This window comes from Periophthalmus magnuspinnatus, chromosome 18 (assembly GCF_009829125.3).
Source record: "Periophthalmus magnuspinnatus isolate fPerMag1 chromosome 18, fPerMag1.2.pri, whole genome shotgun sequence".
Taxonomy (NCBI): Eukaryota; Metazoa; Chordata; class Actinopteri; order Gobiiformes; family Gobiidae; genus Periophthalmus; species Periophthalmus magnuspinnatus.
Window position 1 is genome coordinate 24,045,686 of NC_047143.1, and position 14,873 is coordinate 24,060,558.

The window sequence follows — 14,873 nt, forward strand, 5'->3', positions numbered from 1 at the left end:
TGGTTTTAGGACAAATCATCTTTACTATAGGTATAAAATAGACTTTTACATAGTGTTACAGCAGTTATTTAAATTTAACAAAAGTAATTTCAGTTATTAAGAGGCAAGTCTATTTGTAAAGCACAATTCATACACAAAGTAATTCAAAGTGCTTTACAGAATAATAAACACATAATCACAAAACAACAAATAAAAACATAAATAATCATCGTAAAATGAACATTAAAACAGAGAGTAAGTAAGAGTACAGAGTAAAAAAAATTGACTTATATGCACAACTAAACAGAACTGTTTTGAGCCTGGATTCTCATTAAATCTATTAAAGTAGACTAGCATAATGTGTCCAGATTTTGAAATTTCTAAATGTGGACACACCAGGGTTGGGATGGTTGGTTTACATAAAACTGTGAAGAGAGCAGGTAACATTGTCCATTTAAACAAAGGGACTTGTGTTGGAACAAAACAGTGGATGTTTTTTTTTGTCTTATGTTCATTTTCAAGCAAAGTTTTCTGTATTTTAGCTAAACAAATGACATCTTATTCCCTTCTTTACTGTTGGCAGATATCAGATTGGTCAAAAATAGGGACAAATCTCTTATTTGGGATAAACCTGCTGGGAGATTGGACACACGCTTCAAACTGGTCTGTGCTCAAAACTGGGACTGTCCCGGATAAACAGGGACATCTTGTCACCCTATGGTAGTAGTATGAAGTATACTTATATACTTTAATTAAAGTATCAAAATAATATATTAATTTCTTCATTCATATCTTCATTCAAACATAATTAATCACACAGCTGTATATGGCCCTTGGTGTAGGCTAAACAAGGAGACTTCATCTACATTATCATATCGTTGTGATTATTTTAGGATCTCTCTTATACTTAACCTATACAACAGCATGTCAGTGCCTTCCTTGTTACCCGTGTGTCATTGCTTTGGGACTCCTGGACTGGGACTGCGAGTTCCTCCTCCTCAGGACTGGATGTGACACAGCCTGTGGCCATCTCCTCACTTTGAAACATCTCTCTCAGGGGTGTCTCCAAATTCCATCCCTGTTTTTTGGCAAATTTATAAATGGAACCAAAAAGATCCGGAAACAACATTGACATATCAACTTGGGCTGCATCCTCGCGACTGGAAAGAAAAACCAAGAGGTGTGTGAGCTATGATTACGAAGCAAACAAAACTAATTATAAAAGCGTACTTACTAATGCACATAAAGGTTTCTTATGAAGCGCAATAGTCCCAATGTATTTCCAGGGTAAGCTTTGCCCCTTTTGTCCATTTTCTGGACCAACTCCTCAGAGAACTTAAAAAAGCATAATATATACAATCAGATGTTAACTAAAATATAGTTTTGTTGCTGCTCATAAAAATCTGTTTAATTTGATCTATTTATTTCTCACTTTTGTTTTCCAGTCATTCAAGGATCCCTCAACCACAAATTCTTCTACAGCAGAAATAAATTCTTCTTCAGCATTCCGACAGTTGGCAATTTCATCACGGTTCCCAACTTCTTTCAAGTACTCAACTCGCCTGGAAAGAATCTAGTTTGTGTCAATGAACAAATGATATTAACTCTGCTTCTGTCTTACTTGTGATTGTTCCAGAAAAAGGGATGGCTGAGACACTCCTCCACGTTGGGTCTGTCCCTGGGTTTTTCGTTGATCATCCACTCAATGAGGTCTTTGGCCACCTGGTCGTCTACATGCTCCAGGTTGTATTTCCCCTGAAAAATGTTTGTTTGACAGAAGATCCCTTTTCCAAAGGGATGATGGCCACCAGACAGGATGTAATAAATCAGCATTCCAGCCACCTGAAAACAACACAAGGTTTTCTTTGAAATAATGTTTATTATTTTCTTTGAGAAACCACAAACCTGTATGTCAGTGTTTGACTTGTATGGTGTCCCACTGTCCTCCTCTGTCAGAGTCTCTTTGGCCATCCAACACTGGGTCCCAGCACTGGCTGTTCTCAGAGTGGTCTGTCCTGTGAGCAGACGTCTACTGATGCCAAAGTCTGATAATCTGGCTCTTCCCTTTACATCTACAGACAATGTTGAAGGTGAAATGAAGTTAAATCATTGTGTATACAGAAATAATACAAATATGTACATTATTTGTTGTACAGTAGAAATGTCTTACCAATTAAAACATTTTGTGGCTTTAGATCTCGGTGAAGAATTGGAGGTTTTTGACTATGAAGAACCTTCAAACTGTCAAGGAACTGTCGTATAAGACTCTTTTTCAGTGAAGGATTGTCATTGTCTCTGAGATATTCTTCCAGAGTGTATTCACAAAGCTGAAGAGCCAAATACCCAAAGTTCTGGTCCTCTGCATTATCGATATATCGCACTATAGAAGGGTGGTCCAGCTCTGGGAGTCGGAGGAACCCCTCCTCATTCTTCAACACTCGATAGTTGGACTTTGTCATCCTCTTAATGGCCACTTCAGTGCCATCATCCCTCAGCCCCAGGAAGACCTCAGTCCCATCACTGCCTTTAGCTATGAGGAACTCTGCATCATTCACATACACTATACTTCCTACTCGAGAGACTTGTTCAGAGCTCTGGAGTTTCTCCAGCTTTTCCTTCCACCTTTTGCTGATCGAGAGCCACTTACGTGTTGGCAAAGATTCAGAGTTGGATAAAAATGGCTGGACATTAGAAGTGGATTCCTCAACAGGAACTGTATCTTTCTGACAGTTTGTTCCTGACTTTTCTTTTTTTTCTTTTTCCCAGACCCAGGAGCCTCTGACACGTCCTCACATTCAGAGTTAGTTCTGTTAAAGTGACCTTTGAGTCTCCTCAGCCCCTCTTTGAGCTTGTCGTTCATTTTCATGTCAGCAGATGTCAGTACATCTTCAGGCACAGTGCAGATCTCTGCTGAGGTGAACATTTCAGCAGCATTTTTTAATGGAAGTAGGTTTGCAAAGACTCCGTATGTGAACTCTCTAATGTCAGAGGAGTGCTGATTATTTACAAAAGGAGATATACTTTTGCATAATGTTTCCAGAAATGTGGTGTCCCACTGCTGGGTCTTACTTGTTTTCTGTGTTATCACATACAGGGTTTGAAGCACTGCAAGAACTAGACTCTTCTCTTTTAATCGAAGGAGTAAATGTGGAATTATAGCCACCGCCTGCTCAAGAGGTATTTCCTCCATAGTGTTGGAAATGACATGTAAAGCATTAATGGCCTTACCTACATTAAATGTATTAATATTTGGGATACGAGTAACAAGATTGTCAATGTAGGAATTCAAGTTATCAGTTTCTTTGAGCCATTTGATACATAGTCGACTGTATTTTTCTTGATTTGGCTCTCGCAGTGTCAGGAGAATTTCAATCATGAGTAAATGGGTCTGAGGATGTTCATTCAGCATGTCACTGCGAAAAGTTAGAAAAACTTCTTCAGGAGTTTTCTCACGGGCAAAAATTTCCAGCTTTATAAAGCACCTGGCTTTAGAACACAGCTCATCCCCCTCTGATGCGAGTATCCCAATCATCTCAGAGAGTTTCTTATTGTAGGAACAGTCACGTTGGTATGCTGGTACAGGTGATATTACTGCACCAGCTGAAAGAAGCATTTTTACAACTTCTTTCCTGTTATTACAGGCAGCAATGTGCAGAGCAGTAAAACCTAGAGTTGGAGACATATTTAGGTTGGCCTTTGCTTCAAGAAGATGCCTCACAAAAACAGGCGGAGCGTTGCATAATGAGACATAATGCAAAGCAGCGAATCCATTGCGGCTCAGTATGTCTGGATTTGCCCCCTCCTTCAAAAGAAACACTGTAATATTTTCATTGTGACAGGCCACAGCAGCCATTAGTGGAGTCATTAAATCATTATATTCTTTGAATCGGTAAAGATCATTGATGTCATTGGACTGTAGTAGTTTCCTTAACTTCTTTGGGTTGTCGTTTTGAATGCACTCTATTAAAGGATGTGTTTCATTCACTGACAGATCTACTTCCAAGTATGCAAAATCCATTTTGTTGCTTCAGAAAAACTGTAACACACAAATGAGCAAATTGTATTTCACAAACCAAAATCATTGTACACAAGGTCAAGGCAACACATGACAGTACATACAAGTGACAGAAGACTTATGCAGACAGGTCATAATGTGCTGCATAGTGACTGGATGTTTTTGAAAGACATTTTTGAATCATGTTTCACTTTAAACCGGGTTCATACATAACTTCTTTTTATACAGTTTATTTCCACAATAAATGTAAATGTACACAGATTATAACCAGTCAAGCCAATGAAAATGGGAACAGGGCGAGTTATTACATGCTTATTTCATATCTGGTATAATGACTCATCTCTACTGAGTTTTTCAGTTCATTAAAGTAAAACACATTTCGCGCCTAAGAATTAAGTTTGATCCAAATGTAAAGGTGAAATATAAATGTGTTTAAACCTACCTTGTTGTGGTGTTTTTGTTTAGATGAATTTGAAGTAGCTCAAGTTGTTCAACTTAGTCTGCGCAACGTTATTTCCGCTGTTTTATTTCGTAAACGGCTCCTCCCACTAAACTCGTGATTGGTCCAGCTGATGCGCCTGCGCGTGTCAGAGCGAAGCCCCGTATGCGCGGGTCGCTTTAAGAAAAAGTCACGTGGCCGATACTGCTGCTGTTTTGTTCCGCATCTGCATCTGTCAACTGGATGAATCACTGTTATAAAAAAAATTATCCTTCCAAAGATTAAAAAAAAGACCTTCCCCTTCTACATCAACAAAATGGAGCCCGAAAGGAAAAAAAAAAAAAAAAAATCCGCTGTGTGGGATCATTTTGATCTTTTAACAGCAAATAAGAAAACTGTATTTCCTTGTTTCCGCTTTATCTATCAGAAAAAAAAACAAAAAACAAAAAAAAAACACAGCCATGTGATTCTCAATATAAATTATTTAATTTTATACAGGCCTGTTATATACGGTATCAATAAAAGCACCTCCTCAATGCTACGGCTTTACAGAGCAAAACATGAACATGAGGGGGTGACAAATACACCCAGAATGAACACAGGTATACAGACATTGAACAGCGTCCTCATGGTTGCTATATTAATATATGTTTTATTATTTTACTATTTTTGGACATCACGCATCTAGGAAGATTGCTTTGGCTCAAGCCGTCCTGAATGTTATTATAATGTTAATATAAAGGAATGTCAACCCCTAAGTATTGTGGAGAGTGAGGGGTTCAGGGAGGTCATTCATCTCCTTGACCCATTATACGTTTTGCCAAACAGAAAGGTTTGTCTAGAAAATGTAGCTGATGTTACTAATGATGTAATATTTATTTGAATATTTAATTGAATTGTACAGTGCTTAACAAATTTATTAGACCATCCCCTGATTTAAGGTTTATGCCACAGCAACTATAAATAAACAGCACTTGTGATCACCGAAATAGTACAGCTTCATCTGTGAGCGTGTATTTTCAAAAGCTGGGAAAATAGTGTCAAAAAAACACAATCAAATGAATGCATAAACATTGGAACAACTTCTTTTTTTGAATTAAAAAAAACTTCCTGAGAGTTAATGTTGAATTTAAATTGGTAAATTACATTCACAACACTTTCACTTTAATTTTAACATAAGATATAAAATAATACCAAAGGAAATACAAAAACTTAAATAATGTTCTGTATAGAAGTATGACTAGGTCAATGATGTACACCTTAAGATCCAACAGGTGTCAGTATAGAGCAACACAGCAACACTGTACCTGCACAGTATCAATACAGTTTGGGGAATGTGCCAAACTTAACAAGGCCTCATCATTACAGTCCATTAAATCAGTTACAAACACAATTCCATTTTTAACCCAATCAGGCTTGAATACTGATTTCCTGTTGATTAATATTGACCTGTTGCTCCACTGGACCGACCCATGTGGAGTAAAATTATGTGTGAATATCATTTTCCAAAAACACAGTATTTGACTATGAGTAAATGGAATCTTGGTTATTTCGAAGTCCCACCTCAATAAGAAATGTAGACAACCAAATTTATCAGAAATGGCCCTTGGAAAGTGAAACCACATGGAATTGGGTGAAGCAAAAATTGTGGGAGGCTCCAAAGTGTTGAGCTACAATCACAAAGACTTACATGGCCCTATCGACTAACCTGAAAGGAATACAAGAAGAAATTCATGTTTTGCACCAGTTACTGTTTTGAATGGAGCTGAACAGTGAAAGCCTGCTCCGGTTCAGGGAGTAAATTTTCTATTCATTTTTCATTTAGACTTTTTCAAATTCAAACATTAAGGATTCAAAGATATCACAGAGGCTAACCAGCTACATGCTAACTAATATCCATAATCCGGTCGTTTTAAGCTCAGAAAGCACATTTAAAAGCAAGATTCAGCAAAATTCTTTAATAATTTGATAGCTTATAAAGTTTAAGAAACATATTTTAAATTAAATTATAGGTCTTGTTACCATTAGTTACCACATAGCTGATTAGCCCTGAGCTTTATAACTTTTTATATATATATATATATATATATATATATATATATATATATATATATATAATTATTATTATTATTATTTTTTTTTTTTCATAAAATCTATGGGAAAAATTAATGAGTTAAGTTCCAGACCCTCACTGTTGAGCTCCATACAAGACACATGCTCTGAACAAAGAGGTAGAATTAAATCATTATATAAAAACACACACAACACACATTTGGGCCAATTAAAATGTTTTATTCTAATAAAATATTTATTTACAGTAGAGGAAGAAAAAGCTGTTTGTTTTTGATGAAGTACTCAGTTTTGTTACTTAAGTAAAAGTATCACATGAAAAAAAATCTACTTAATAAACGTATTTACCAGTAAATACCAGTTTAAAAATGTACTTTAAGAGTAAAAAGTAAAAAATATTTCAGACAAGTGTTGTTAATTTGTTCAAGTGTTAAATGCAGTGATATTGATTAAAAATGATACATATGTTGTTAGTTACAGTAGTTATACAAATCAATTTCTTATGAATTTTGGGTATTTATTTTTGTTTTCTCAAAGCAAAAGCTTGATCTCGAAAACTGAAATTGTGTTACCTCCAATGATATGAAAAGTACCTTTTACTTTTTTTTTTACAAACCTGTGATATTGTCATAGGTCCTGTAGTTCATTTCTATGTGGTCCCATTGGAAAACCATGCAGCTCTCCATACTGGGGGCCACTATAGCCACGTAGACGTCATTCTTAAAGCTGAACGTGTCCACAGACAGAGATTCTGAGGCAATCGTCTGATGGAGGATGAAATCTGTGAACGTAACATAAAACATCATAAAATAAAAGCCCAAATGCTGCACAAAAACAATAGACAGTATATATAGAGTATGTAACACTACATAGAAATTACTGAGAAAAGGCTCCATTTCAATTTCAGGTCAACACAAAAGGATAATTCATTTATGACAAATTTATGCAGTTACTTTCAATCTGAATGCAATCTTGCCTCTGGACCTACATTCAGTACATACACATTTTTGTATTTGTAGATGAAACTAAATTTAATTGAAATAGAAAAGATAATTTGCAATTATTATTTGGATTTTGAAAAATGAAATATTAGTAAGATATTACATTATTCTGTAATGTTCCTGTGTAATATTCATGGTAAACATGTCAAATTTCCATAGAGATGAATTATCTGAAGCAATATAGTAAACATAAAGTGTTGGATAACTACTGGTAATTACATTTCTTTTGTCAGGGACTATGTGCAAATTCATTAATGTTACAAAAGAAAAGATGATTTCATAACAAATTCCTGGTTGGCCATGACTATTATTAGCATTTTCATTTTTGTATGTATGTATTACATATTATTTATTTACTGTTTCTGTCTCTCTTATAAAAATGGTTCTTCACTCTTTATTTTATAATTGTTTTTATTGTCTTTCCTCCTGTAGACAGCACTTATTAGCCTGATACTGACAGCAGTGCACAGACAAAAAATGATATTTATAAAAAATAGCAAGAAAATTCTAATATTTACTGTTTGCATTGTCACTGTCCTTACCTGTTTTTAAAAATGGTCCATGAGTCTGGAATAAAGATGAATTGAATTAATAATACAATTATTATTATGTTATTAACAATTGGCCAATTAATACTTCAATAACACTAGATAATAAACAAAAACTGAACAATGCCCTACCTGACCCACTGAGCCCTGACTGGGTTGGAGAGTTGCACTGAAGGGTGGGGGGGGGGGGCAGCTGCCTCCTCTGGGTCAGACGACAGCTGAGATTAAGTCTATGGCCACGTCAACATTCAATAAAGAATAAGAAGAAACACACACTCATATTATGTCTTCTGTCTTGTTATTTGAATCATTATGTCTTGTTATTAATGTGTCCTGGACTTACAATGTTGTATTTAAAAATGCTTGACTGTCATATGTGACCCTACAGGTGGGCGAGTTTAGACGTTTTTCCCCCAAAACATGAGGTGTGAAAAAGCCTCTCAGCCGGGTGAGAGCTAACGTTAAATAGCATGTTAGCATTTAATAGCGCACATAAAACCGACAGCACATGAAGCTGTCGGGGAAAAGCAGCCGTCTCATAGTGTGACTGACTTACCTCACTGACCAGCCCCTGCCAGTCACTCTCACTGCGTTTGGAAGACTGCATTTTGGACACAAATATAGACGACACCAGCAGCAGCCTCGACGTTTCCCCGAGTTTTTGTGTTTATCTTGCAGCGTCACCTTTTTGTCTCACGCTGCTGTCACTGAAGTGTCTATAGTCAAGTAGCAACAGGCTAACCATGGAGCTAGCATAGTGCTACGCTTCCGCTAGCAAAGTAAAATACCACTCCCATTTGGTGGTTTTAGGACAAATTATCTTTACTGTAGGTATAAAATAGACTTTTACATACGTCAGTTATTTAAATTTAACAAAAATAATTTCAGTTATTAAGAGGCAAGTCTATTTGTATAGCACAATTCATACCCAAAGTAATTCAAAGTGCTTTACAGAATAATAAACACAATCACAATACAACAAGTAAAAGCATAAATAATCATTATAAAATTAACATTAAAACAGAAGAGTACAGAATAATAACATTTGACTTATATGCACAGCTAAACAGAACTGTTTTGAGCCTGGATTCTCATTAAATCTATTAAAGTAGACTAACATACTTTGACCAGATTTTCAAGTTTCTAAAATGTGGACACACCAGGGTTGGGATGGTTGGTATATATGAAACTCAAAAGAGCACATAACATTGTTCATTTAATCAGAGGGACTTATGTTCATCATGTTCATTTTCAAGCATGATTTTCTGTATTTTAACTAAACAAATGACAATTATATCCCTCTCTTTACTGTTGGTAGATATCAGATTGGTCAAAAATTGGTACACCTGGGACATTTCGTGCATAAAACTGGGACAAATCACTGGTTTTGGACAAATCTGCTGGGACATGGGGACACAGGGCTCGAAACCAGTTTATCCTCAAAACTGGGACTGTCCCAAGTATCAAAATAACCTATTCATTTTCTTTAAAAATACAGATCTAAACAACTACTCCATAAGAGAATGCACCAAGAGTCCAAAGTTCCTCTGGACCCCAGTCTGCTGTGCATCTCCATCTCAAAGCTACTAACCACTACTTTGAAGATAGTGAAGTTCAGGTCTTAGCCAGAGAAAAGAAATGCTTTGAGAGGGAAGTTAAAGAAGGTATTTCTGTAAGGACAGAGAATCCTTCCTTGAACAGGAATGAGGGCCTGAGACATAATCTCTCACTCATCAGTCCAAGGCAGTGTCCACCAGTAATCTGATCAGAACTGAAGAAGTGGCTTGGATGAGCAGCGAAACATCTTCACTCCTACAACAATTTGTCCAGTTGACAGATTTAAACTTCATCTTTTGCTCCAGATATTTACACCAAAAACTAGTCAAATTTCTTCCTCCAAACTTCAAACATGGAATAACTGAATCTCTATCTGGATTCAAAGATGATTCATCACACAGCCCTAGCCCTGTATGGCCTTTGGTGTAGGATAAACAAGTAAATCACAAAGATATGATAATAAAGATGAAGTTTTTGTAGAATATCTCTTACTTATGCTTAGGTTATACTACAATATGTCAGTCCCTTCTTTAGTTTGGCCTATGTCATTGCTTTGGGACTCCTGGACTGGGACTGCGAGTTCCTCCTCCTCAGGACTGGATGTGACACAGCCTGTGGCCATCTCCTCACTTTGAAACATCTCTCTCAGGGGTGTCTCCAAATTCCATCCCTGTTTTTTGGCAAATTTATAAATGGAACCAAAAAGATCCGGAAACAGCATTGACACATCAACCAGGGCTGCATCCTCGCGACTGGAAAGAAAAACAAAGAGGTGGGTGAGCCATAATTCAGAAGTAAACAAAACTAAAACTAAAGTAGCCTACTTACTAATGCTCATGAAGGTTTCTTATGAAGCGCAGTAGACCCAAAGCATTTCTAGGATAAGGTTTGCTCTTTTGATCCATTGTCTGGACCAACCGCTCAGAAAACTTAAAAAACATAGTATAAACATATAAACATATAAAATCAGATGTTGACCAAAATATAGTTTTGTTTGTTGCTGCTCATACACATCTGTTTCTCACTTTTGTTTTCCAGTCATTCAAGGATCCCTCAACCACAAATTCTTCTACAGCAGAAATAAATTCATTTTTAGCAGTCCGACACTTGGCAATTTCCTCACGGTTCCCAACTTTTTTCAAGTACTCAACTCGTCTGGAAAGAATGTAGTTTGTGTCAGTGAACAAATGATATTAACTCTGCTTCTGTCTTACTTGTGATTGCTCCAGAAAAAGGGATGGCTGAGACACTCCTCCACGTTGGGTCTGTTCCTGGGTTCTTCGTTGATCATCCACTCAATGAGGTCTTTGGCCACCTGGTCGTCTACATGCTTCAGGTTGTATTTCCCCTGAAAAATGTTTGCTTCACAGAGAAACCTGCGTCCAAAGGGATGATGGCCACCAGACAGGATGTAATAAATCAGCATTCCAGCCACCTGAAAACAACACAAGGTTTTCTTTGAAATAATGTTTATTATTTTCTTTGAGAAACCACAAACCTGTATGTCAGTGTTTGACTTGTATGGTGTCCCACTGTCCTCCTCTGTCAGAGTCTCTTTGGCCATCCAACACTGGGTCCCAGCACTGGCTGTTCTCAGAGTGGTCTGTCCTGTGAGCAGACGTCTACTGATGCCAAAGTCTGATAATCTTGCTTTTTCCTTTACATCTACGGACAATGTTGGAGGTGAAATGAAGTTAAATGATTGTGTATTTAACAATAATACAAATATGTATGGTACATTATTTATTGTACAGTAGAAATACATAGATACTTACCAATTAAAACATTTTGTGGCTTTAGATCTCGGTGAAGAATTGGAGGTTTTTGACTATGAAGAACCTTCAAACTGTCAAGGAACTGTCGTATAAGACTCTTTTTCAGTGAAGGATTGCCATTGTCTCTGAGATATTCTTCCAGAGTGTATTCACAAAGCTGAAGAGCCAAATACCCAAAGTTCTGGTCCTCTGCATTATCGATGTATCGCACTATAGAAGGGTGGTCCAGCTCTGGGAGTCGGAGGAACCCCTCCTCGTTCTTCAACATTCGATAGTTGGACTTTGTCATCCTCTTAATGGCCACTTCAGTGCCATCATCCCTCAGCCCCAGGAAGACCTCAGTCCCATCACTGCCTTTAGCTATGAGGAACTCTGCATCATTCACATACACTATACTTCCTACTCGAGAGACTTGTTCAGAGCTCTGGAGTTTCTCCAGTTTTTCCTTCCACCTTTTGCTGATCGAGAGCCACTTACGTGTTGGCAAAGATTCAGAGTTGGATAAAAATGGCTGGACATTAGAAGTGGATTCCTCAACAGGAACTGTATCTTTCTGACTGTCTGTTTCTGACTTTTCCTTCTTTTTCTTCTTCTTTTTCTTTTTCTTTTTCCCAGACCCAGGAGCCTCTGACACGTCCTCACATTCAGAGTTAGTTCTGTTAAAGTGACCTTTGAGTCTCCTCAGCCCCTCTTTGAGCTTGTCGTTCATTTTCATGTCAGCAGATGTCAGTACATCTTCAGGCACAGTGCAGATCTCTGCTGAGGTGAACATTTCAGCAGCATTTTTTAATGGAAGTAGGTTTGCAAAGACTCCGTATGTGAACTCTCTAATGTCAGAGGAGTGCTGATCCTTTACAAAAGGAGATATACTTTTGCATAATGTTTCCAGAAATGTGGTGTCCCACTGCTGGGTCTTACTTGTTTTCTGTGTTATCACATACAGGGTTTGAAGCACTGCAAGAACTAGACTCTTCTCTTTTAACCAAAGGAGTAAATGTGGAATTATAGCCACCGCCTGCTCAAGAGGTATTTCCTCCATAGTGTTAAAAATGACATGTAAAGCATTAATGGCCCTACCTACATTAAATGTACGTAGGGCCTCGTATCCCAAATTAATATTTGGGATACGAGTAACAAGATTGTCAATGTAGGAATTCAAGTTATCAGTTTCTTTGAGCCATTTGATACATAGTGGACTGTATTTTTCTTGACTTGGTCCTTTCAGTGTCAGGAGAAGTTCAATCATGATTAAATGGGTCTGAGGATGTTCATTCAGTAAGTCACTGTGAAAAGTTTTAAAAACTTCTTCAGGAGTTTTCTCACGGAATAAAATTTCCAGCTCTATAAAGCACCTGACTTTAGAACATAGCTCATGCCCCTCTGATGCGAGTATCTCAATCATCTCAGAGAATTTCTTATTGTCGTGGCAGTTAGATTGGTCTGCTGGTACAGGTGTTATTAGTGCACCAGCTGAAAGAAGCATTTTTACAACTTCTTTCCTGTTATTACAGGCAGCAATGTGCAGAGCAGTAAAACGTAGAGTTGTAGTCACATCTGGGTTGGCCTTTGCTTCAAGTAGATGTCTCACAAAAACAGGCGGAGCGTTGCATAATGAGACATAATGCAAAGCAGCGAATCCATTGCGGCTCAGTATGTCTGGATTTGCCCCCTCCTTCAAAAGAAACACTATAATATTTTCATTGTGACAGGCCACAGCAGCCATTAGTGGAGTCATTAAATCATTATGTTCTTCGAATGGGTAAAGATCATTGATGTTATTGGACTGTAGTAGTTCCCTTAACGTATTTTTGTTGTCGTTTTGAATGCACTCTATAAAAGGATGTGTTTCTTTCACTGGCAGATCTACTAAGTATGCAAAATCCATTTTGTTGCTTCAGAAAAACTGTAACACACAAATGAGTAAATTGTATTTCACAAACCCAAATTAATGTAACCAAGGTCAAGGCAACACATGACAGTACATACAAGTGACAGAAGAGTTATGCAGACAGGTCATAATGTGCTGCATAGTGACTGGATGTTTTTGAAAGACATTTTGAATCATGTTTCATTTTCAATTTCTTTTTCTACAATTTATTTGGAGTTTTGTTTGTGTAAATGTACACAGATTATAACCAGTCAAGCCAATGAAACTGGGAACAGGGCGAGGTATTACAGGCTCATTTCATACCTGGTATAATGACTGATCTCTACTGGATTTTCCAGTTCATTAAAGTGAAACATATTTCGTGCCTAAGAAGGAAGTTTTTTCCAGTTTTAAAGATGAATTATAAATGTGTTTAAACCTACCTTGTTGTGGTGAATTTGTTAAGATGAATTTGAAGTAGCTCAAACTGTTCAGCTTAGTCTCTGTGCACCTTCGTTTCCGTCTTATAATTTGGACCAAAAGTCAGTTTAATTTATGCTCCTCCCACTAAATCCATAAAACAGGAAATAGCATTGAATTAAATGTAACATGTTGTGAGATAAATGTCCTGCATTTATAGTTAATACCTGAAATGATCAAGATCTCACATAAAAGACCAGCCTCTATAATTCCATATGTTTATTTTGAACGGCTCAAATGTACAGTACTTAACATTCAAAATGCTCAAAACATGTTTTACAAAATGTTTACTTCAAACTTGCATATTCTGTGTTTTTCCTTTGGAGTTTTTTTTTTTTCCTAGTCAGTCTCATTTGATTTAGTTTCCATAAAATGTGTCCAAAAGTTCAGCTATCATGCTTTTGCAAGTGCAAATCGTAAAATGCAGGTCTGGTATTTTTACATTCTTCTATATCAACAAACGTAATATTAGAAAAGTTCTATTTACATTTATTTATTTTATTTATTGTCTGATATAATTTGCTTTGTTTAGTTAAAGGAACTGTATGTGGCTCTTACAGTTTTGAAAGAGGCACTACAATCACAACTGAACCTCGCCAGTGCCTCATTGTCAGTATATGGACACAGATACAGCAACAGGAGATTCATGATTAACGATTGGCTGCAGGTCCTGGGGGAGCTGGATTTCAGGACTGAAATTGGTAACAACAAATGAGAGACTCATGTGAGGCTCATTTTGTTTTCTGATCAGAGAATCATCTTGAGAACAAAAACAATAAATGTAACACAAACAACTTTAAGAATAAATCAGCATTAGAATTGTTATCATTAAAAGCTGTATTAGATTTGAACATGTTTACCTCATATCTGGGACAGAGACAGGTTATGTTTATGACATTTAAATCAAAATGTTACATACAGTTCCTTTAACATTCTGTATTTTTGTATTTAGTCATACTTTCCTGTGTCTGTTTTCTGTGTAAAACAATGATGAGTCTTATCTTTATACTATCCTATACTTTATCTAAATCTCTAACTGTCACCGTTTAAAATGACACCGACTGTTTTCACGTTTAAAGATTTGTGCTTTCAAAGACATTCATTTTATGGCATAAAGCTAAAAGGTCTACAATATCATATCC

At 36.8% G+C, this 14,873-nt stretch overlaps 3 protein-coding genes across 5 annotated transcripts; all 3 read right to left on the minus strand.

Annotated features, from left to right (window-relative positions):
- Position 1: 1 nt before the first annotated feature.
- Positions 2 to 4,541, minus strand: LOC117386094 (serine/threonine-protein kinase/endoribonuclease IRE1-like). 3 transcript variants are annotated; one of them, XM_055229084.1, is made up of 7 exons: positions 4,437 to 4,541; positions 2,150 to 4,015; positions 1,885 to 2,051; positions 1,601 to 1,821; positions 1,412 to 1,541; positions 1,214 to 1,314; positions 304 to 1,139 (listed from the first exon to the last, which is right to left on the minus strand). In XM_055229084.1, the coding sequence occupies exons 2-7, from the start codon at positions 2,436 to 2,438 to the stop codon at positions 887 to 889; spliced, it is 1,161 nt and encodes a 386-aa protein (XP_055085059.1). In that variant the 5' UTR covers positions 2,439 to 4,015; positions 4,437 to 4,541; the 3' UTR covers positions 304 to 886. The 3 variants fall into 3 exon arrangements, with proteins under 3 accessions (XP_055085058.1, XP_055085059.1, XP_055085057.1); XM_055229083.1 differs by having other exon boundaries at positions 2 to 1,139; positions 1,601 to 2,051; XM_055229082.1 differs by lacking the exons at positions 304 to 1,139; positions 1,214 to 1,314; positions 1,412 to 1,541; positions 1,601 to 1,821; positions 1,885 to 2,051 and having other exon boundaries at positions 2,442 to 4,015.
- A 2,166-nt stretch (positions 4,542 to 6,707) lies between these two features.
- Positions 6,708 to 8,811, minus strand: LOC129457106 (leucine-rich repeat LGI family member 2-like). The gene is made up of 3 exons (XM_055229086.1): positions 8,609 to 8,811; positions 8,047 to 8,071; positions 6,708 to 7,284 (listed from the first exon to the last, which is right to left on the minus strand). The coding sequence occupies exons 1-3, from the start codon at positions 8,657 to 8,659 to the stop codon at positions 7,112 to 7,114; spliced, it is 249 nt and encodes an 82-aa protein (XP_055085061.1). The 5' UTR covers positions 8,660 to 8,811; the 3' UTR covers positions 6,708 to 7,111.
- A 456-nt stretch (positions 8,812 to 9,267) lies between these two features.
- LOC117386725 (probable serine/threonine-protein kinase ireA) lies at positions 9,268 to 13,767 on the minus strand. Its single transcript, XM_033984137.2, has 7 exons — positions 13,695 to 13,767; positions 11,385 to 13,287; positions 11,108 to 11,274; positions 10,824 to 11,044; positions 10,635 to 10,764; positions 10,438 to 10,538; positions 9,268 to 10,361 (listed from the first exon to the last, which is right to left on the minus strand). The coding sequence occupies exons 2-7, from the start codon at positions 13,267 to 13,269 to the stop codon at positions 10,118 to 10,120; spliced, it is 2,748 nt and encodes a 915-aa protein (XP_033840028.2). The 5' UTR covers positions 13,270 to 13,287; positions 13,695 to 13,767; the 3' UTR covers positions 9,268 to 10,117.
- Positions 13,768 to 14,873: the final 1,106 nt, after the last annotated feature.